This window comes from Rana temporaria, chromosome 1 (genome assembly GCF_905171775.1).
Source record: "Rana temporaria chromosome 1, aRanTem1.1, whole genome shotgun sequence".
Classification (NCBI taxonomy): domain Eukaryota; kingdom Metazoa; phylum Chordata; class Amphibia; order Anura; family Ranidae; genus Rana; species Rana temporaria.
In genome coordinates this window covers 95,960,179-95,983,952 of record NC_053489.1, presented here as the reverse complement: position 1 = coordinate 95,983,952, position 23,774 = coordinate 95,960,179, and the positions used below count along the sequence as shown (strand labels likewise).

Below are 23,774 nucleotides of genomic sequence, written 5' to 3'. Positions count from 1 at the left end.
TTAAAGCGGTTGTATAGTCAATTTTTTTTTAACTTCTACCTACAAGTAAGCCTATAATAAGGCTTACATGTAGGTAAAAAGAATATCTCCTAAACCTGTACGCTGATTTCAGCGGCACATGCGCACAGAGAATTCTCGGCTAAAAGCCCGGCAGACTCCAGAACTTGCCAGAAAGAAGTCTCCTGCGCACATGCGCGGGAGTGACTACATCGCAGCTCCAGCCACTCACAGCGCTGGAGACTCAATACCCGGAAGACACGCAGAGGCAACATGTCGGCTCTCTCTGTGTGGACCAGGTGATAGACCAACGACTCGTTCTAAGGCAAGTATTTCATAACGAGCTAGTATGCAGTGCATACTAGCTCATTATGCCTTTTGGCTTACAGGTGTATAAAAAAAATTAAAGTGTCAGCAGGTATACAACCGCTTTAATTGGTCAGTAACATGATTTGGTCTCAAAAACAAATCTTAGAGCGTCAAACGGTCTTAGAAGTAAAGATGGTCAGAGGTTCACCAATCTGTGAAAAGCTGAGTCTGCAAAGACTTTAAATATATCATCAACAAAACATATCCTCAAAACATTCAAAGAATTTGGAGAAATCTCTGAGCAACGCACAAGGCTAAAATGCAATACCGGATGCCTGCAATCTCTGGGCCTTCAGATGGCACTACATTAAAAACAGGCATGATTTAGACATCACTGCATGGGATCAGTAATACTTCCAAAAATCACTGTCTGAACAAAGCTCGCCTTGCCATCCAAAAATGCAAGGTAAAGCTTTATGATGCAAAGAAGCCATGTCTGAATATGACCGAGAAACACTGCTGTCCTCTCTGGGCCAAAGCTCAATTAAAATGGTGTGCCGCAAAGTGGAAAACAGTTGTGTTGTCAGACGAATTGAAATTTTACATTTTTGGCAACCATGGATGCCTCGTCCTTCGAACTAAAGAGGAGAGAGACCTTCCAGCTTGTTATTAGCGCCAATTTCAAAAGCCTGCATCTCTGGTTGTATGAGGATGCATTAGTGCATACGGAATGGGCAGCTTGCACATCTGGAAAAAGCACCATCAGTGCTGAAAGATATATGCAGGTTATAGAGCAGCATATGCCCCCATCCAGACAATGTATTTTTTAGGGAAGGCCTTGCACATTTTAGCAGGACAATGCTAAACCACATAACGCATTAATGGAAACAGCATGACTTTGTAGAAGAGTCTGGGAACTTAACTGGCCTGCCTTACAGTGTGTTAAGAGAAGGGATGCTACACCATGGTAAACATGACACTGTCTCAACTTAGACATGATGCTGCAATCAATTTCAATATTCTTATTTTGTTCTTGAAAGAAAAGTATGGGTTTACAAAAAATAAACATAACCATCTAGAGGGTTGCAGCATCAATCCGTCGCTGTAGCTGTCCCCCGCTGGCTCAACACCGAGAACTGAGCGATCTTCCCCAGCAAAGCAGTAGATCGTCCTGTAGAGAATTCTGATGGAAGGCACCTATAAGGTCTCTAGGCGAAGGTGGTAAAATGTGTGATGTGATGTCACACCTGGTCATTCCCCTGAGACCAAGCTCTGAGTGGTTGTGTTTAAGCACAAAAATGTTAACGTTTAAACTGTAGTGAATACGATTCAAAAATCACTGGGTCTTTAACCTGCCTGGCGGTATTCCCGAGTCTGACTCGGGGTTAGATTTTCCTGCTGCGAGCGGTAACCCGAGTCAGACTCGGGGCTTGCCTTGCTAGATCCACAGGCACTGTTAACTTACCTTGACCCAGCGATGCCACCGCGCTGTGTGAGCGAGCGGGACCTCGCTCGATTCACACAGCGTCCTCCTGTGCCGCCGATCTCCGTTCCCTGCGACGTTACGATGCACGGGGACGGAGAACGGCGCCAAATTCAAAAAAGTAAACAAACACTTTACATACAGTATACTGTAATCTTATAGATTACAGTACTGTATGTAAAAAATACACACCCCCCTTGTCCCTAGTGGTCTGCCCAGTGCCCTACATGTTATTTTATATAATAAAAACTGTTCTTTCTCCCTGCAAACTGTAGATTGTCTATAGCAACCAAAAGTGTCCCTTTATGTCAAAAATAGTTTTAGATCAGGTAAAAAACAGCGATAATAAATTATAATCACTTGCAGAATTGTGCGATAGCGATTTGTGGGGAAATTCGTCATAAAAAAATAATAATAATGACAGCGACAATTCTGCAACTGAGCACATTTCAGTGATTTTGATTTGATTACATTATTGAATAATTTTTATTAGAATTATATTATTATTTGTTATAATTATTTATAATTATTTATTATATTATAATTTATAATTTTGTTTTTAAAAAAATGTCATACCCGGGATGCTTATTAGAATCTTGTTTGGTCAGATTTAAGTGATTTTTTTCTAAAAATTACAGGCCTACAATATAAAACACCAAATTTCCTTGCAAATAATGGTACCGCTTTCAGCACCTTTTTTCTGAAAGAATCATACCGCCAGGGAGGTTAATAGTCATGGTCTGTCCTCAACACTGGATTGCAAATAAAGTTTGGGCTTTTTCCTACTCGGTGTGCATACAGGGATCGACCATGGCCCTGGACAAGAAAAGCACCTTGTACCAAGGTGAGCACCCTTGAAAGATCCAGTGCTAGTAGTAACATTACACACTCCCACAGTTTATCAAGGTTGCACCAACCCAAATGCACTGCTTCAATTGTCAGTGTCAGATTACCTGAAGATACAAGCCTATAACCCCAGGCCCATGAATACTATTGCAAGAATAAGGTATACATTTTTCTTACATTTTCCAGCTCAGGTCTACTTTAGCAATGTAGTGCATAATACATGCTGTGTGCAACGTGCAGTAATTCCATATAGCAATCCAAATTTAATTTAGTGCAATCGCAACAGGAAAAATGAATAAACCTGGTTGCTGTGGGTTACTGCCCTTTGCACACAGTGCTAGTACCCAATAAAGAAGTTTGAAAATATGTCTATTGTAGTTATATGCCATAGTCAGGCCTCCAAAACAATCAATACGCGTACCATTATGCACATACCAAGCTGTCAGAGCCACGCTTTAAACATACTATATGAGCAAAGTCGACATGTACCACAAATAAAACCTGTAAAACAAACCTCCCTGGGAATAAAGGTTCCATTCACTCAAAACACACAGGATTACCTGTAAGTACCAGCAATTTCCCAAATGACTTTAAATAATAATTGAATGAAAACACAATCTGATGAAAGTGCTTTCAAGAAAACAAATGACATTTGCTCTAATAATTTTTTTCTTCTTTTCTGTAGTATTTGGCCAACATTTGGTATATTAATATGCACCCAACATTACAATCAAAAGAAAACGGTGCAGAATATCTACTCGCTATTATGCTAAGCAAGCTGGAAGTCCTTTGAGGATTTTATGAATTACCAATCAGTATAAACGTGAAGTTGCATTTATTGACTCCAGCCCTGTCCACATACAGGAGCCTGCTGCTAGCAGCATGAAGACAACTCATTCCACAAAGCATGGATTTGATTATTTGGAAGAACTAAGTAAAATACATCAGACGTCTTCGGATAATTTGCTTTTCCATTCACTCGCAGCATAGGGGGACAAAGGGGAGGGGGAATGGCAAAAGACAGAGGTGGATATGCATATGCAGGAACATTATACCTATCTGTCACAGGAAAAAGGTATCTAAACATGCCAGGAGTTTAATTAAAAGACAACATTATGCAATGTCCATGTTGATAAGAGCGTGGGAGGTTATTGAAATGCTAGAATCAATCTTCACCTAGTAGTAAACAATCAAAGAACACTTTTTAATAAGCATTACATTTAAAAAGCAGATCGTCCTAGTGAGCCCAGAAGATTGATGAAGATGTTTAATTCTATTCAGAACATCTGGGTACGCGAGGACATTCACTTCACTGGGGTTAAAGCTCAACTCCACCCAGACAGCTGAATACGCAGTAAATACACAACATGTGAACTACAAAGCATGCCAAAAGTTCTGCAAATCTGTTTGTCCGGTCTTGTCAACCACACGCACCCTACTACACTATTGATCAGGGTCATTTGGGATTTGGGTAGTTTCGGATGTCAATTTGAATTTCACGTTATACAATTTGCTGCACTACAATCTTGTTTAAGACTATAAATGGTATTGCACTACATCCAAACCTCTACTACTGCAGTGTTGAAGCTTCCATGGTTCCCAGACAACTTAATGGACTACAAATGAGTACAGTGCCATTTGTAAGGGTTTCTCTTCTGAAAATCATAATTAAAACACATTCCCATGCAGCCCTCAGTTTTGACAAGTAAGGGTGAGTGCACTGTGCAATGCAAAAGAGAGCTTAGTAAATGGCTTGCAGCACTGGCACAAGTATATATACCAAGTAAATATATAATGACTGGAATAGGCACGTACCTAGTAAAGCATGGGTACACCTGTAAGAGGCCAAATCAAAACATTCTACAAAGACTTGCTGTGGAGCAAACATTCTGTCCCAATGGACCCGTGATCCCATTCACTTACCTGCTTGACCTAGTCGCTTGCCGAAAAGCATATGTAAAGCATAATCTCTCAACATACTTATCTCCTGGCCATTTTAGGGACTCTGGATTTGCCCCCTGGCCTTTCCGATTCCCATTTTTGAAATGCAAGGAAGCAGGCATTTGCTGTGCTTCGCACCTATAAATAGGGTGAAATATGGAAACTTGACATCCCCCACAGGCACTTTCCACCTGCCTTACAGATATAAATATTAAGATATAAAAACAAATACATGCAAACTGCAAATAATGCAAATATGTGGTAAAGTGCTATCTAAGAAATGCCAAAAGGCTCATAAATAAAATATGATGAGCATACATATGCTGATCCACAAACAGATAATGATACAATATCCAAGGGTGATCAAAAAAAAATTATATTATAATATATTATATATATATATATATATATATATATATATATATATATATATATATATATATATATGGTGTCACTGTGCAAATAATCAGAAAAAAGCGCAAAACATTACAAAAAGTGCAAAAGATGCAAAAATGCAAAAAAGTGCTAGACGTGCAAAAGTTCACCAATGCACACAGTGACGGACACTGCCACCTGCTGGATCATTATGGGTACTGCAGGCACCAAGGACGGTGACACCGCAGGGGACAAAGGAGAGAAGTAGTGATACCAATATAATAATCCTGTTAATAAACAGAGATGAGCGGAAGAGAAATAATTGATGTGCCTGTTTAATATATCTCTAAGTTGAGAGTTCTGAGAGACTGGTGAAGGAGAGACACCATGGTTCAATACTACAATTAACCACTTCCATACAGGGCACTTATACACCTTCCCGCCCAGACCAATTTTTAGCTTTTAGCGCTGTTGCACTTTGAATGACAATTGCGCGGTCATGCTACACTGTACCCAAACTAAATTTTTTATCAGTTTGTACCCACAAATAGAGCTTTCTTTTGGTGGTATTTGATCACCTCTGGGATATTTATTTTCTGCAAAAAAAAATAAAAAAAATGACCGAAAATTTAGGAAAAAATGTTTTGTTTTGTTTTTCGTTATAAAACATTGTAAATAAGTACGTTTTCTCCTTCACTGATGGGCACCGATGGTACTGCACTGATGGGCACCGATGAGGTGGCACTGATGTGGTGGCATTGATGGGCACTAATATGCAGCACTGATGGGCGGCACTGATGGGTACTGATAGGCGGCACGGATGGGCACTGATAGGCGGCATGGATGGGCACTATTGTATGCGTTTTACTAATGGATGCCAATCAGTGCCAAACAATGCCTGCCAATCAGTGATAACCATTGTGGGCACTGATTGGCATCCATTGCGGCACGGATTGGCATCCATTTTTGTGTCCTCCTCATCCCTGGTGGTCTAGGGTGGCATCTTTTTTTTTTTATCCCTGGTGGTCTATATGGCTATCCCTGGTGGTCCAGTAAGCATCCCTGGTGGGCTGTGCTGATAATCGATCAGCACAAACCCCCCCCCCGTCACAGGAGCAGCCGATCGGCTCTACTCTCCTCGCGTCTGACAGACGCGAGTGAGGAAAAGCCGATTACCGGCTTTTCCCATTTACATCGTGATCAGCCGTGATTGGACACGGCTGATCACGTGGTAAAGAGTCTCCGAGAGAGACTCTTTACCTTGATCGGTGTTGCGGGGTGTCAGACCGACACCCTGCAACAACGATCGCCGCGATTGGCGCCCCCGGGGGCGCGCAGCGGCTCAGAATCCTGAGGACGTCATATGATTCTACAACCACTTTGCCGACGTCAATATGTCATTGGCGGGCGGCAAGTGGTTAAAGAAACACTCGTCAAGAATTTGGAGATATTGGAGAATCTGTCCCCCTATTTATTATATGGGACGTTTACTAACTTTACTCTCACTCACATTTTTTTGCATATTGCATTATTGAACCATTTGTATATTGTGTGCATTGGTGTACTTTTGCACGTCTAGCACCTATTTGCATTTTTTTCTGATTTGCACAGTGACACCTTATATATATATATTTGTGATCACCCTTGGATATTGTATCATTATCTGTTTGTGGATCAGCATAAGTATGCTCATCATATTTTATTTATGAGCCTTTTGGCATTTCATAGATAGCACTTTACCACATATTTGCATTATTTGCAGTTTGCATGTATTTGTTTTTATATCTTTAGCGCAAGATCACTTTTAGATTTATTTATGTGTCACTACTTTGCCATTTTACTACTACCCAGCAAATACTGCCACAAGCGGTCAGGTTTTGAGAACTTATGCACAGGCAATTCCCTGACACGCAAGTCCTAACTTGCTTTCCCCTCACTCATTCCCCTAATCAAAAGGGAGCCAATGCCCCCTGACCTAAACTCTTTCTGTTCCACCTCTTCCTTTTCTATGCTACCTGCTGTATTTGTTCTACACCTAAAAAAAAAAAAAAGAAGGGAGAGAGAAGTCCATCTCAGACTTCTCTAAATGTCAGTAAGCTGTAATTGTTTTAGCTTTACGGCCAACAGAATGAGCATCCAAAGCTACAGTATCTGAGACATTTGTGAAAAATGTCTCATGTAAAACGACCTGCTTCTCAGGATGTATGTGATCTAGTTGATGAATAATAATTAAAAAAATGAATTTATAGAAAGGGAATCACAATCTAGACTTGCACTAATTCAATACTGTGTTTACAAAAAGTTCTGATCCTAAAGTTGCCATTGAGGCCCATTTATAGTCCGCAGTAATGAGACAGTAAAGCAGACTCCAAATGGGACTATTGTCCAAACTTTTATAGTGACCATTTGGCTGTTTGTGGGGATATCTTCAAATACGAATGACCTTGTGAAACCTCTGCCAGGGGGAAAGGCTACAAACCGGGAAATGCTGGAACATAGTTGATCAACGCCAAGATGAACAATGCCGATTCCTAAAACATGCACATAAACAGATGACCAACATGTACTATTTGCTGAAAATAAAGATGGTAGGGGGCGCATGCACAGAGCGGTCATGCCTGTCTAAAGCTCCATTACCTGCGGGACAGGAGAGCCTAATAACAGCAGATGTAAGTTACTTACACGCACATATCCAGCTGCACGTATAATGTATCCCCACACACACCAAATAGTTCAGTTGGCAATATATTGTAGCATATGAATGTTGGTCCATATGAGTAATTGCAGATGCACACATAATATTAGGGAAACACAAGTAGAAAATACAAAGTCAAGTGGACAAAAAGCTATTTCTATCGTCGAGCGCCTGCTTCTAGATTAGAATGTAAATTCCCTTCTTGTCATTAAGTGAAAGAAACAATTCTGCTCTCATCCAGCGAATTTAGATTCTGACGTCTAACCCTTTTTTTTTTCTATTCATTTTGGAAATAATAAAGTGCTCAGCTCTTTCCTAGTGATGCAATTTGCACAAACAAAAATCTATTTCACATTAGTATTTCTCAATCAAATGAATCTATTCTTCCCGGCATATGCTGCTCTACTTAGTCCAAACCATTACAAATGAACATAAAAATAACAGCAAATAAAGCTGTAAATATCAAATGAAAATAAAATATAGATATATACAGGTTATGCCAAACATTTAATAATCGGGGGCCTTTTAAACAGTAATGTTTTGGTCAGAAGAATGTAATAACCGGCACACAGCTCTTCTTCCAAAATTCATAATGACACAAAATAAGTGAATTTGTTTTAAAAATTCAAGCTCGTGTGTTTTTCAGCTTTTAGGTATACATTACAGTCAGCCCCCCCCCCCCCCTTTCTCTTTTTTTATGATGTTAATGGTTTAAATGTTAAAATAATTTAACAATGAATTCTACCAATACCACTAGCAAGAATAAAAACTAAGAATTTATTTAGCATTATTAATTAAAATGCAATTTAAAAATAGCGGAACTTCACTCTCTCAACTAGTCTAATTTTTAATGCTTATGCTGCTAGCATTAGTAAATAGATGGGAAAGTAGATCATATATACACATTTTTCTGGCCTAGGCAAATTATGCCATACACACAGAGGGAGCCTTTATTGGAGAGAAAGTAGGAGGGATCCTATTAATGCCTAGCTGCGCTTTGGCAAGCGGAGAAAGCCTGGAGGAGCGGACACCTCCGCCACCACTGCCCGGTAAGTGCCAGACCACCCATGGGGGTGAGGGGTGCTTGTCAGCACCGTGCTATGGGAAGGAGGGGGGTGCCGCCAGTGGCGCGAGCCCTGCGAAGGGGGGAGAGGTCTATACACACCTACCTGTAATGCTTGGTCATATACACACCTCCTTGTAATGCTGGATCATATACACACACCTATGTGTAATGCTGGGCCATATCTGTGATGCCGAGTTGTATACTCCTGACACTATGGGTGGAAGCAAGTGGAATACAGGGGTCGGAGTGGGTGGATTCTATAAGGGGTGGTGCTTAAAAAATGTATGGGGAACAGACTACGGTAATGTCTAAATCTAAAGCTGGATTTCCAGAAGGAAGGGTAAGCCACCAACTAAAAGGAGCCATAAGGGATGCCAAAATTGTAATATTGCATATTAGGCCAGGTTAGGCCTGCCCCAGCTGTAGGGAGTTGTAAAGTACTATTAAGTGCTATTCTAGAAGGCCTACCCACCCATACAAAAGTGGAGTGTATTGTATCGATCCTTTGAAACATTTATGGAGCGGGGGACATGTCTGAGAACACAGGTAGATTTAGGTAGGTAAATCATTTTGATAAGACTTATTCTACCTACTACAAATAGGGCAAGAGAAGATTAGGCTTCAGAGATGGATTTGCGCTGGGAAATAATTTGAGTAATATAAAGCTCAAAAAAGCATTTGATTCGAATTTAAGTATTTAAACTGTTGTACCCACTGCAAATGGGTTGGATTTGCTAACACCTGTGAACATTTACCCAATGGGAAAAGTGTAGATTTGGGTCAGTTTACCTGAATACCCGAGTAGTGTCCAAAGCGATCAAAGGTCTGCAGGGTGGTTCTCAAGGAAGAGGAGCATCATTAAAATATAGCAGCAGGGCATGATCTGCATTCAAGGATAGCTTATCCTCCAATGACCCCATGAATATTAAGATTAGTGTGAAACAGCATAGGTGCCCAATCTTGCTAGGGATGCAAAAGCACATAAATGTGTAGCATAACATGACGATTTAATCTTCAAAACATAAAATATATTTGCACTGATTTGATACATATTGACTATGCTTGATCCTTTAAGGGTTCAATTTGTAAACATGGCTAATAATGACTATAGTTATCCAGCAATCTGTTCTGCAAGCTTGCCCTGCTCTGCTAAAACCAATGTGTGAAGAAGCACATGATCATTCAGTATATTAAATGCTCAGTATTGCATAAAACTGCTCTGAATTAAAACAAAATGATTCGCGGGTAACTTAAGAGCAAAACATATTGCTTTCTAAAAGTTAGCCCGTTAATTTCCATCCTGCCATGTCAATAGTAGCATTTGGCTCTGGAAAGGAGGATGAATAAATCACATCCGCTAAACTAGCAATAAGCTGATCAGATGCAAATGCAGCCTTCCATTTATGTATTTTTTATATTAAAGCAATAAACATGGTTCATTTGTCTTGTGGCAGTTGCCACGTGCTTCTGTGCGGTTGCTATGAACTTGAGCCATTAACAGATAGGCAAGGTAAACTACATGAGCCATCAACAAAAGTGACACTCAATCTAAGGAGTTCATATTTCCTCTAGATTATCTATGGTGGTTGACAAGCCGGTAATGAAAAAAATCACACTAAGCAAATGGATCCTCAAATAACAATAAATTCTGTGCAAAAATATGAGGGGTACAAAACGTTTCCTTGCATCTATTTTGTCATGAATTCTAATTAATGTGGGAGGGGGGGTGAATGGCAGAGTGCTGGGTCATCACAAGAAGTGCATCATGGGGTGATTGATAGCATGCTGCGGCCTCTCCTGTACTGAAAAGATACCCTTCTCCTTAAATTAATGACCCTCCTACCTGTCCTAATCATAAAGCCCAAATGATATTCCCCTTCTTATTTCAATTTTCTCTAGATATGGAAGATGAGTCATCGGTCATTAATCTTCTAATAGCAGTATAATAGATCTATCACAATAAAACATCTGCACAAACCGTTATTTTTTTCCATAACAGTGGAGGCTCTTGCTGCCCTAAATCAATAATTTATGAAAACAGCAGTTTACCTGTTCTTGGCTGGGTAGATAAATGATGACGAACTAGATGCTTAAAGTTTGCCGATACTGATTCACAGTGGAAGCTGCCATTTTGTTAGCCAAGCGATGACTGAGGAATAAAGCCTATTAATTTACTGCAATAAACCTAACGTTTACATTAAGTCTAAACTTTTACTTTGGAACTTCTGAAAACCGAGTCCGTTATTAGCTCAAGTCTTCTGAGAAGCTGCAGTGAACAAGCTCTTGACAGTGACCCACCCACTCCTTCATTGAAAGGCAGCCTCAACCACATATGTGTATACAAATAGTTAAAGCAAAACTTCACCCAAAAAAAGTTCCGCTCTTCCTCCACCTCAACATTTGGCACCATTTTTTTTGTGTGTGTGTGTTGGGGGGGGGGGGGAGGTACATACTTCCCCACTTTAGGTCAGATCATCGTGGCAGCCTGTTGGGTAACATCATAGGTCCCAGAAGACTGCAGGACCAAAGTGTAACGCGCATGTGCAGCTGGAAGCCGGCTGTGAAGCCAGCTTCCCTTAGGGAAGATGCCGACACCTGCGTTCAAAGCCAATTGAAGAATTGGCTTGGGGGGAGAACAGCGATGGATACAGTGACAGGTAAGCGTCCCGTATTTGTAGCTGATGACTTAATATTTTGGGGGGGTGGGGGGAGGGAGCAAGAGAAATGGAGCTCTTTTTTAATTCAGAAAAGTAAAAAAAAAAAAAAAAAAAAAAAAAAAAAGATGGTTTTTAAATTAGCTCTCACGGGTTTTCATTATCACTGCAGCACAGGTGTGTCATAGCTAGTGACGTCACTATAGCCACTACATGCCCTTCCTCCCAGGCCATCTGAAACAGAGTGTGCTGGCACTCAAGCATCTGATCCGCCATGGGGCAGAGCACATGACTGCACTCTGAATGGCTTGGAACGGACTGCATGTATTAGCAAGGGTGATGGTACATACCTTTGTAATGCGCCCATGGTTTAGCTCCGTCCCACCCAGGATGTGCTGCAGCGATAGCAGAAACATCCATCACATGACCTAGGAAGTTAGCTGTGTAAAGTACTACATTGCTTACTTACAAGGCTAAATGGGAGCATGCACACTGTGGTGGCAACACCGCAGCAGCTCTCTGAGAATGCATATTGTTCCTAAGAGGAAGGGCGAAGCCTTAGGAATGGCAGGATCACCAGATAAATTATATTAGACATTTTTATTCAAAACAAGTGCACAGATATATTAAATGTAAATTGGAAGGTTTAAAGTTTTTTTTTGGGAAGGGGGTGGATGTGGGGTTCTATTGGACTCATGCAAAAGCCAAACATTCACATATACACAATATTGTTCACTCCAGCATGAGTCAGCAGGATGTCAGTGTAACCTCTGATGGTGCTACGGCTTCACTGAATTACATTTGAACTACATTTTAAAATTGTTTAATGAAGGGAAACGTGCCATGAACTGTTATTAAATTAATACAAAACCCACAATAAAAATTGCAAAATGTAAGAACACAAACCGTCCTCAAATACTGCAAAGGATCAATTGGCAAGTTTAGAAAACATGCCTTAGAGCATTTTACCTTCCTTTAACTTTCTTCTCCAAAAGCTTTTCAATATTTATTCATGAAAACTTGTATAGGTGTTATTATTTCAAAGCTTTTACAGACTTATATATTTCGTGACTAAGAAATATTTTTCCAGGATTACCCTTAGAAATACGTAAAAAAAAAAAAAAAAAACAATGCAGAGTAAAATATGGCATCATTTTGCGATGAAGCAACTTTATTGTGGTCACATGTTTACAATGTGACAGTGAGACATACATTAGTGACCAATTCTCATGTAGAAGAATGTGTAATCTAAATTTGTCACACATTCAGAGAATGCATAACACAATTCTGGTGAGAATGTGTATAAGAAGACTGGGATGGTCTTTAACAAAAACCTGAAGTGCAAAACAAAATTCTCTCCAGTAAACAGGAGACATACGGCCTGCAAAATAAATTTACTTTACAAATCCGTATTGATGAGCTCCGGCGTGTTCGCACAGTCCGCATGCAGAGCCCGCCAGGAAGTCGGCACAGCGCTGCGCTAATCACAGGCAGGGAGACATTGTCCAGATGCTCAGCTGCAGAGATCGGGAAATGTCTCACTGCCTGTGATTAGCGCAGCACAGTGCCGACTTCCTGGCAGGCTCTGAACCTGGACTGTGCGAACACGCCGGAGCTCATTCCTACAAATCAGTATCCAATATGGAATGACCATATATGAAAACAGAAAAAGTGTAAAACAAAATGGTGTGTCTATTATGCTGCAACAAATTAGAGGTGATCAGTCTATTGGTAACACAAGTAATAGAGATGGGCCTTCAAACGCAACCCAAAATTATTACAAAAACAAAATTGTTACATGAATAGGCAATAGCAATAAAATCAAATCCTAGATATACAAGTAATAAATAAATAATTGTATTTTTATGAAAATCTAACCAGGGTCTGTGTGATTTTTTCATAGGTAAAGCATTCAATACAAGATTTAAGGGCCCATTCAGACCAGGTGTGGTAGGACTGTGTTTGGGTGGCTATTCCAGTGCAGCCCCACCACAGGACATGGTAAAAATACCTTGCCTCCCATTTGCCCTGTTCACACCATCATGTTGCATTGTACTGCAGTAGGTGGTGTTAATGCACCCACAATTTTATCTACAGTCAAAATGTAAAATCATATACGGATTTCTACATTGTATTTCAGTTATTTTTAGTCCATTCCTATTAATCTGAACCATCTTGAAGTTTAAACTTAGTTCCCCACGCATTTACTTCCTTGAATATTCTGAGATATGTATTTACTATGCCCTGTGAGTAGGCACTACCTTTTGGATATACTTTTCCAAATCCTCCCCAAAAAGGCATTCTCCATGAAAGGGGAAACTCGCCAGAAGCTTTTTACAGGGTGCCTCTGCAGACCAATGCTTTAGCCAAAGGATTCTGCGCATATGCACAAGCTGGAGTGTAAGACGAGATGCTTGCAGGATAGAATCTCTCAGAGCATCTATTGCAAAGCATAAAGCTTTAGGCAAATCTTCCCAAGCCTTGGACTGCTCTGGAGTCAATTCCTTCAGTCCCTCTTTATCTGGTCTTTGATGACCTGACACATACCTACTGCTGCAACCGCAGGTTGGGCAACTGATACTGCAAGCAGGAAGGAAGATTTAAACAAGGATTCCAGCATTTTCTCTGAAGGATCCTTGAATACCTGTACATCATCCACTGGACAAGTCAGGTTCTTATTTACAGAAGATATAGCTGCATCTACAGCAGGCAGACAAAATTTCTTTGTAAACTCTTCCTCCATGGGATAAAGAATATTAAACTTCTTCGGAGGAGAGAAATGTTTGTCTGGGTGTAACCAGTCTGCAAACATTAGCTTTTTCAGCAATGGATGTATAGGAAAAGAGTTTGTACTCTGCAGGGTCTTTAACGAGCCCAGGGAGGAGACAGGTGATTCAGTTAACTCCGAAGGAGGTAACCTGGATGTAGTACGTACGACTTCAGCGTAATATTGTACCTGCGACTTTAGCATCGGAGATGCAGAGAAGGGTTCCTCTGAAAAGCGTGATCCATCAGACTCCTCTGCAGGTGAAATCTCATCCTTGTCCTCTTCAGATCTGTCTGAAAGAGGATCAATAATCACTAAAAGAGATCTGCTTTCTGTCCGTCTTGGAGGACTGAGCGATTAACTTAGCGATCTGACCTTCTAGTTTTCCATTGGCTGCAAAAAAAGTGTCTTCAGTGACATATGCAGGCCCAGGTGCCACTGGAGTAACTCCTGAACGTGGCGACGGCTTTTCCTGAACTGGTAAATCAATGGTTACAGAGGAGGAAGGTACCGAGCAGGTTGCGGCCAGAGCCTCCTGTTTCAGGCGGCGCTGTTTTCTTGCTCCTAGTCCCTGATCCCTTTTTAGTGGAAGACATATTACTGAGCAAGATGCCGAGGTACCAAAATGCATCTACTGCTGTGCCGAGTTTAACAATTTAGGTATGCAACTTCAAACACAAAGACTAATGCATAGAGTGGGTGTCTCTCATATGGTAGTGCCCTACCAGCCACCGGGAGTTAGCGTGCCCCCAAAGCTGCTGTCCCGTGGGATCTCTGCTGCTGCTGGCCTCCAGGATGGATCTTTTGCCTTAACAAAAGTTCCACTTTCTTAAAAAACTGTGTGCACGCCTCCTCCTGCTCCCCTCCCCCTCCTGGGGGCTTCTTATCCGGCATCTGAGGAGAGGAGCAGCGGTGCCATGTCTTTAGCAGAGCTCTGCAGCGGAGGAAGTGTGCTTGTCCAAAGGATCTGACACTGTCTGAATGAGGTGAGACAAAACTCCGCTCTTTACCCCCTCTAGTGGCCCATTTTGAGAAGACACCCCTCAAAATTTTGAAAAAGGTCCTTCGGAAAATCCTTAGGCTCCTTTTTCTCTTACCCGCTGCAGGTTTTTCTGCTGAAATATTTTTCAGACAGTACCAATCTTCACCCCTCTTTGCGGGCTTTGTGTGCCAAACCTTCAGGGATACGAGTTTCCAATTCAAAGGAGACTTCCCCCTGGGCCTTGTAAAAGACTCTGACCTGGACTTTAAGTCTCAATACAAAAAGTGCTGGAGCTCAGAGCCCCAGTCCTTCGAAAAGAGACATTACAGGCGACGCCTCTTTGCAGGAGGCCTGGATCCATTCCACTGTTGGCATAGCTTCATAGCCTCTTGGATGGATCCAAAAAAGGCATAGCTACTTATCCCCAAAGGGTCTGTTTTAGCAGAGCTTTCCTTAGCACTTCTCCACGCGTCCTATACCTTAGACACTGCTGAAAAAACTGAGGTACTTCCCGGATAGGATGGGCTATATGGAGAGGAACTGACTCTGATTGGTTGTGCCAGTGTCCAATCATCTCTGTTGAGCATATAACCCATTATGTAAAGACTTAGTCTGGGTCCCGTGGTGTACGATAAAGAAATAGTGATTTCTAATTAATAGACACACAATGGCCACTTAGGAGCGACATTGTGTTTGTTGTAACTTGGCCAAAGAGGTAACAGTCCCAGGTGCCCATTAGAAGTTTGTGTAAACATAACGTAAGCACTTTGAGATGGCTTTTATGAGCTTAAAGGGTCACTAAAGGAAAAAAATGTTTTGCTGAAATGACTGTTTACAGGGTATAGAGACATAAAAGTTAACGGATTCCTTTTAAAAATGATGAAAAATAGATTAAATTCAATCATATAATGTGCCTGTAGTTTCACTTTCGCTTTTAAACTGATTTCATGTTTATGTTAAGTAAAGAGACACACAGAACAAAAACAAACAAATCCAGGGCAGTGTTTTGTTTTTAAAATGAATCTGAATGGTTCTGAGGAGTTTTAGACACACAGCTTAGACCACAGTGAGAAGCTCCCATGAGAAATTTACTATGGAGCCAGAGAACCAGGAAGTGAGGATTTCAGCAAAGGATTACAGCTGCTTCAAAGCAAAAACAGACAATGAGGACATGAAATCAAGACTGCTATAAAGGTAAAGCAAGCTATTTAGCCCAAAAATAATTTTTGTTTAGTGATCCTTTAACAGAAGATTGCGTACTTGATTCACGCTTTAAGTTCACTTATATAAAAGGCAGTTGTCATGCAGTGGTAACCTTTGAATATATGATTAATACAGGTTATAAACCCAACTTCAAAATAAGTGCATATAGTCAGAAAAAAGCATGTCAGATTTGGACTGTTGAATTATAGAAGACAACTCTGAAAAATGCCACACTAGATTTACTAGGGGACACATTGTAAAAAAAAATCCATGCTGGCAAATAAAATACCAATTCTAAAGCATGTTTAATACACTTGCATTACAAAAAGGTAAAAGTGATACATCAACTTACTGTGCTTTTATCTTTAAGAAGCTTCTCAATAACCTCAATAAGCAGGTCCTTCTGATCTGGATCAAGTCTAGAAAAAAAAAAAGCTGGGGAATCAGATGTAGAACAAATAGTCTACAAGTATTGTAGTCTCAGGATAGGGGGTGCACTTACAGGTAATCTAAGACATAGCAAGGGAGGCATTAAAAGTCAGTTTCTCTTGACATATGACAACTCTTTGTACCGCCTTTTTGTACCCAATAAAAATAGTTTGTTAACAAACAAAAAAAGTAAGTCAGTCTCAGCTGACAACACAGTGCCTCTACTGCACTTAAATCCCAGTGTTATCAACCCTGCTCGAGTTCTCCCCCTACTGGATTACAGAATCTCTCCCCCTTATGTTATGAAGAGGGAAATAGAGGAAAGCATTTTACAGTCCAGAAGGGAAGATCCGACAGAAGGGTGACAACACTTCCCGGTAGAGGTCACTGGATCAACAGTTTTTTGCATATGCATGTATTGTGGAGATGTAGTAAACATGTTTTTTTTATCAAACACTTTAATAGGACATGCCTTTTCAATATACAAGCACAAAAATGTCTAAAAGGAATTGTTTTTTCAAAACATTTTCTGTAGTTGGAAACCACTGAGCCGTTTCATGGCCCGAGGGCAGAGGGCATAGCATTATGCACAGCCAAGGTATTATCTCTTTTTGTGGCATCTTTTGCCTAATGTTACATAATATTCTAGAAAGCAGGCACCTACACTAGACGCATTTCATTTGTTTCTATAAGGTCTCTATATTATCTGGTGGACCGCCAAACCTATGAGCTGCTTCACAGCCAAGCTATTAAATTTATTGCAGAACTGTTGCCAAACAAACAATGCCATGTAACAAAGCAGGACTAGAGTTTTTCTGAATACTTCCCACATGTTAAATCCTCACCTTTTACTGTTTAAACTCTGTTTAGACATAGCTCCTGCCAAGCTGCCTGGCTATAGAGTGTTTAATAAAAATCTGGAAAGCTTCACCCACTCAGTACCACCCACTCCAGTCTCTAAACATCACACTGCTGTGAATAAGTGATGAAGGAGTACCTGTGACTGCATTGTTCTAACCCACATGAGTTTCTCCACATGGTAGCCACAGGCTGCCCCTGCATGGGTCGTCAATACAGGAAATCGAAATTGATTTACAACATTAAGCCATGGTATTTACAGCTAAAAAACACATTTTACCACATAGATTTAAAAGTATAAATATAACATTACTGGAATGACTACACTTCAGAAAAAAATAAAATCACGAGTTTAAAGAGATGCAGCCTGGTTCGGGATTCAAAGCCTAAAGAAAGTACTTTTTTGCGTAAACGGGATAGGCATAACCTAATTTAAGAGCTCTGCTGTAAAAAAATAAATAAAAAATTATGATGGAAAAGCTGATTAAATCTCTACAGTACATACAAATTTACAATTTTGTCTATAAAAAAAATAAGTGGAATTTTGACAAACCTGTAAATTCCCTCTCTTGGTGTACAGGCAAAGTATTTATAGACCCTGGGTTACAGGCTTGTACTGTCAGATGACTGGACACCAGCAAGCTTTTGAGGACCTGGCTAAGGGGCGCCTCCTCCCCTATAACCCTATCCCACTCCGAGTCCTCAGTTTTGTATCAAGAAATGCAAAGTATACAAGGAATGGTAGTGAGCAAGGTCTGTGTCTTGTACTCCAATGAATGGAATGCACTGGTAAGTCAAAGTTCCTCTAATTTTAATCATAAACTAAAGGATATGGGCAAAGTATTTATACAACACTTGTGTTCTAAATGTTAATCCATCAAATTATTTCTAAGCTGCTGAAGCCTAAGAAGCAGGATTAAATAAAGGGTCCTGAGAGAGCAGATCTGGTCTGTTGAGAAGACCAGGGGTCATGTCCTAGAAGTACAAGAATGTATGTGCTTCTAACCAGATTTATGCAATTAGAATCACTATCTCCTGGAGCAGACAAGGTAGAATTTGCATTGGAGATAAAGCATATATTACGTTGAACTGAGACCTGGGGATTATCAGGTGTCTGAGGTCCCCAATTACTTTTTTGGAGAAGATATATTGATGACGCCTTCTTCCTCTGGAAAGGGAACACCGAGTCCTTGCAAACGTTTATGAACGCGGTTAATAATAACCAATGGGGAATTAGATTTACCTATGAAGCAAATATTGTCTCTGTGAATTTCCTAGATTTGGTTATTTCAAAAGAGGAAGGGTGGCCGGTTACCAAAACCTTCTTTAAAACCACTGACAGGAATGGTTATATACCAGTAGGAAGTTGTCACCATCCTAGATGGTTGGAAGCAATTCCTAAAGGACAGTTCCAGAAAATAAGAAAAAACTGTTCCAGAATAGAAGACTTTAAAGAACAAGCTGATATCCTCAAAAATCGCTTCCTAGATAAAGGATATAAAGCCGACACACTGGAGAGTGATCTCACCAAAATTACTAACATGGAAAGGGAAACACTTTTAAAACCCAAAGCCAGGAATACAAATAATAATGGTTTTGAGTGGGCATTTGTTACGACTTTTTTATCACAACATTGGTGGGTTAACAAAATTATGAAAAAGCACTGGAAAATTCTCAAAGGAGATGAGATACTGGGGGCACATTTACCCACCAGACCCAATGTCATCTATAGGAGAACTTCCACTTTGAAGGATAGATTGGCACTCAGTGCTATTGACATACCCCCCAAAATGAGTATGTTTGGTAACTTAGAAAGGCTTCTTTCCATGTAGGCAATGTAAAGTGTGTAATAATTCTGAAACCATGAGATCTTCTACTTTTAGTTCATATGTGACAGCTAGGACCTACAAAATTAAGGAGTTTATTACTTGCGAAACTAAAGTAGTAATTTATCTTCTTATTTGCCCTTGTGGGCTACAATATATTGGTAGAACCAAAAGAGCACTGAATATTAGAATTGGGGAACACATAGGAAATATCTCCAAAGGTTTTACTGAACATAGCGTTTCAAAACATTTTCTTTTTCACCATAACAAGGATCCCTCTTTACTGAAAGTATTGGCCATTGAGAAATATACTCCACACTGGAGGGGAGATGACTTGGTGAGACATATCTCAACGTGAAACTCGATGGATATATGACCTCCAATGTTATCGAGCCTTCGGTTTAAACGTGGAGTGGGACGTCAACTGTTATATAGATAACAGTTGATATGTCCGACCTTCGCCTTCTGAATTTTTTTAAAAAAAAAATTACAATTTAAAATAAAAAAAAATAAAAAATGTTTAAATATAATAAAAAAAAAAAAAAATCTTTTGTAAAAAAAATGTAATAAAATTTATATTTATTTTCGCTAAATTGTAATAATACCGGCCGATAATTATTTTTTTGCTGTCCTTATCTAAGCAGAGACAAGCTAGATTATTAATCAATTAATAATTTTATGTTTTCTCATATACATATATTTTATTTAAAATGTATCTATTGAAACTTTTCTGTCTTTGCTGTGTAATATATATATCTATATCTATATCTATCTGTATTGGTAAAGAACATGGTATTTTTTACTTTTTTTCTGTAATCTGAAGTTGTCTTACTTTGGTGACCCCGGGGGTGGGACTGAAAAATCCCACTTCCGGTGTCACGCCCGTCCAGGAAGTATTTAAGTGTGATGTGGGAAGCCAGACTCTGTTCCCAGTTGAAGCCAGTTATGGAGAAACATGTCGGGTGGAGCTATTCTTAAAACGCCATCACACTCATATACTCCAGCTCTTTGGTTCGTTCCTTGGCTGTATATTTTATTTACAATATAATTTTTTTTCATGCTGTTTTTTTCTTTTTCTGTCCTGAGTTTTTACATATTTTTTATGATTAAGTGACTTGCTGTGAGAATTTTAAAAGTGGATTGGTGCCTGCTGTGAAGTTTTTAAAGTGTTTTTTTTTTTATAAATTCTTTGGATATACTACACTATGAGGATCTATTTTTTCCCCTCCATTTCCACTGAGTCTACGTGTTCAGAATTTATTATCCTGCACCTTCCAAGCTGAAAACTGAAATCTGACTACCATTCTTCTTGTGTCATACGGCCTGGAAAGACAGCTGAAGTCTTTTCTCTTCCTTCTTGCAAGATAGCACTCCTACCCAAGATAGTTGATTATACACCTGGGGCCAGCAGGCTGATGCACAAGCTCATCTGACCTCCTTAAAATCGGGGTCCAACGATTGGGTAAGAGTCAGTATTTATATTTCTTCAGCTGAATATAAAGATTTAAGTTTCTTCAAGATGTTGGGTTAAAGTCTGCAGCGATTAATGAACTATTCTATTGCTTGGAAGTATCTGGTGGTCAGGATTTTCTTTGATATATATTTTTGGGGACTTTGATCACTCAATTACCTCTTTTTTTATTCATTTTGGGTTTATTTATATATTTTTTGTTCACCTGGTACAGGGTGTATCAACACATCAATTTTTTCATCACTTTATGGTTTTGATATAACATTATTTCACTCCCTTGTGATTGCACATTTAAATGTTTGGAGTTGCGCGCTTAATTCTTTTTTGTATGTATGTACCGGGAGAGACTGAAACCACTCCTCCCCCAACCTTAAAAGACTGACATCTGTTATCACTTTCCAGTGGTAGGGAAGGAAGGATTTCCATTAGCAAGGCTGGGCTGGCGATCCACCAAGTTAGAGAATTCCTTGTTTGGCAGGATAAAAGACACACGCTTGTTCCAAGTAAGCAAAATGCTTTGTTGGAGAGGCCTCAAATGGAACTGGGCGAATGAGGTAGCCTTGAAAGTGGCTACCATGAGGCCCAGACCTCTCCGAGAACTTTTTTTTTTATAATTCTTTGACCCCAATTCTCAAGCACAGACAGAATTTTCTTCTTCTGGAAAAGTATTCAAAAAGGTAGAGAAATTACATCTTAAAACAAAGATCAGATTGTCCACACACACAGCTGGAAAGCTGGACACAATGGAAACAGGACAGAAAGTGACTAATTTCAGCTTCGGTGCTGGAGAAAGATGTTATGCATGTCATTGACAGCCCCTAGAATGAACAGATCGATTTTGGAAGACATCAAACCATGTCACTAGAATCCCAAATTATTAAGTTATGATTGTCCTATTTTGATCACATTGCATTTGATTTACTAAAAATAGAGAAAGCTAAATCTGGTGCAGCTGTGCAAAGAAATCAAGCAGCTTCCAGATTTTTTTTTTTTTGTCATAGCTTAATTGAACAAGCCAAATTTAGAAGTTAATTGGTTTCTATGAACAGTTGCACCAGATTTTGCACTCTCTGGTTTTAGTAAATCAATCCCAGTGTGAGAGGAGAGAGATGACTGGAGAAAAAAATAATAATTGTGAAAATCAAAAGGAACCAGACGAAGAGGGAGACCAGCTACTAGATGGTTGGACACGGACTATAGCTGTTGGGATGACACTGGAAGATCTTACCATACTAGCACAAAATCGGTTTCTCTTTAAATCTCGCATTCATAAAGTCCCTAGGACTCGGACCCAAGTTGACAACACTTAAGACCATGTACATCTGGACCGTCCAGTGAATGTTTGCAGATAGCTAGGAGGGAGAGGAGTCTTTTCATGAAAAGGTATCCCAGTTCTGAAAAGGGTAAGAAGAGGTGCCAAGACCTTTGTGAATACTCTTAGCAGAGAACAGACTAAAAGGCAGTGCGAAAAACTTGAAGCATCTGTCTGCCGCTGCAAAGTGCAGAAAACATCAACGAGGAGGAAAAATGGGAATATGCAGATAGGCATCTTGGAGGTTTAGGCAGTCACCTGGTCTCAGAGAGGCAGTAACTGTTCTTGTAGATTCCTTGAGCAATTTTGGAACGTGTAGGTATTTGTTGAAGGATTTTATTTCCAGAACAGGATCACCTGGGCATTGGAACCATGAACAGGTTTGAGTACAAGCCCTTGAACCTGTTTTGTGGAGGTATTGGTACAACTACTCCCTGTGATAAGCGATGGTTTAGGGCAGATTTTGATTGACAGAGAAGAACACAGTGAGTAGGTAGAGCTTTAAGCTCAATGTTGTACTCTTAAAACCACTGGTTGAACCCACAGGTCTGGAACATCTGTGACCCAAAGAGAGGCAAACAGACACCCTCCATTCTTCGGAGTAAGGGTGTCCCTTTGAATGGGAGACGACTTTGGTAAACATTTGCTGTGCTTTGTGGGAGAAGTCTTTCCTCGAAAGAAAGGATCTAACTTTTGGAAGGTTTAGAAGTCGAAATCTGGATAGAACGTTCACGTGCTTTGCAATTTGCAAAAGAAGGGACTCCAAAGTAAAGGCGTTGTGAGCATTTCCACTGTGGAAGAAAAACATTCCCTCTTGAGACATTATTAAATTGGTCAAGTGGATCCCCAGACATCTTTCTTGAAAAGGCATATATGCGAGGCATCGTTTATAGACGACTTCTGCTGTTCAGGCTTTTAGCCACAAGATTCTGCATACGCATGGAGATTAGGGCCCCTCTGTAAATATGTCTCATGACATATGGGCACCCATGCAAACAAGCATAGCAATAGACTGTAAATGGCTGTATTGTTTTTTTTTTCTAAAACTGAGCCTATAATATTTCTTATCCATTTTCCCCCAAATTTTTAATCGAGCAAAACAATCAGTTCCTACCCTTATGCTAAGGTACCAAGTGTAATCATGGACTGACTCGTCCTTTCAACAATAAATCCCATTTCTATCCAAATCTTGTAGACTTCCCCCTTCCACGACATCTCCAATATATGTCCCTTAACCAATGAAAACATCAAGCTACTTATTCACTTCCTGGTTATCTTTTGCCTCAACCACTACAACTCTCTTCTCAAATGCCTATCTCTAAACAGCCTACCCCCCTTCAATCTTGCAAGAATGCTGCTGCCAAACTCATCCACCTTACCAACCACTGTGTGCCTGCCACCCCTCTGCCTATTCTTTCACTGGCTTCCGATCAACCAAGTGAAAAATGCAAAAATACTTACAACATACAATGCCATCCACAATTGCCCCAATCACCAATCTTGTCTCGACAGATGACCAAAACCATCCTCTCTACTCCTCCACAGACCTCCTGCTCTCTA

The 23,774-nt window shown here is 40.1% G+C and overlaps 1 protein-coding gene across 3 annotated transcripts in view; it reads right to left on the bottom strand.

The window, feature by feature from the left end:
• The window catches only part of AP3B1 (adaptor related protein complex 3 subunit beta 1), a 468,642-nt gene that overhangs the window by 305,391 nt on the left and 139,477 nt on the right, over positions 1–23,774 (bottom strand). For all 3 annotated transcript variants that reach the window (XM_040340812.1, XM_040340820.1, XM_040340803.1), the window contains exon 6: positions 16,671–16,737. In XM_040340812.1, coding sequence (XP_040196746.1) covers positions 16,671–16,737 — 67 coding nt within the window. The remainder of the gene's footprint in view (positions 1–16,670; positions 16,738–23,774) is intronic.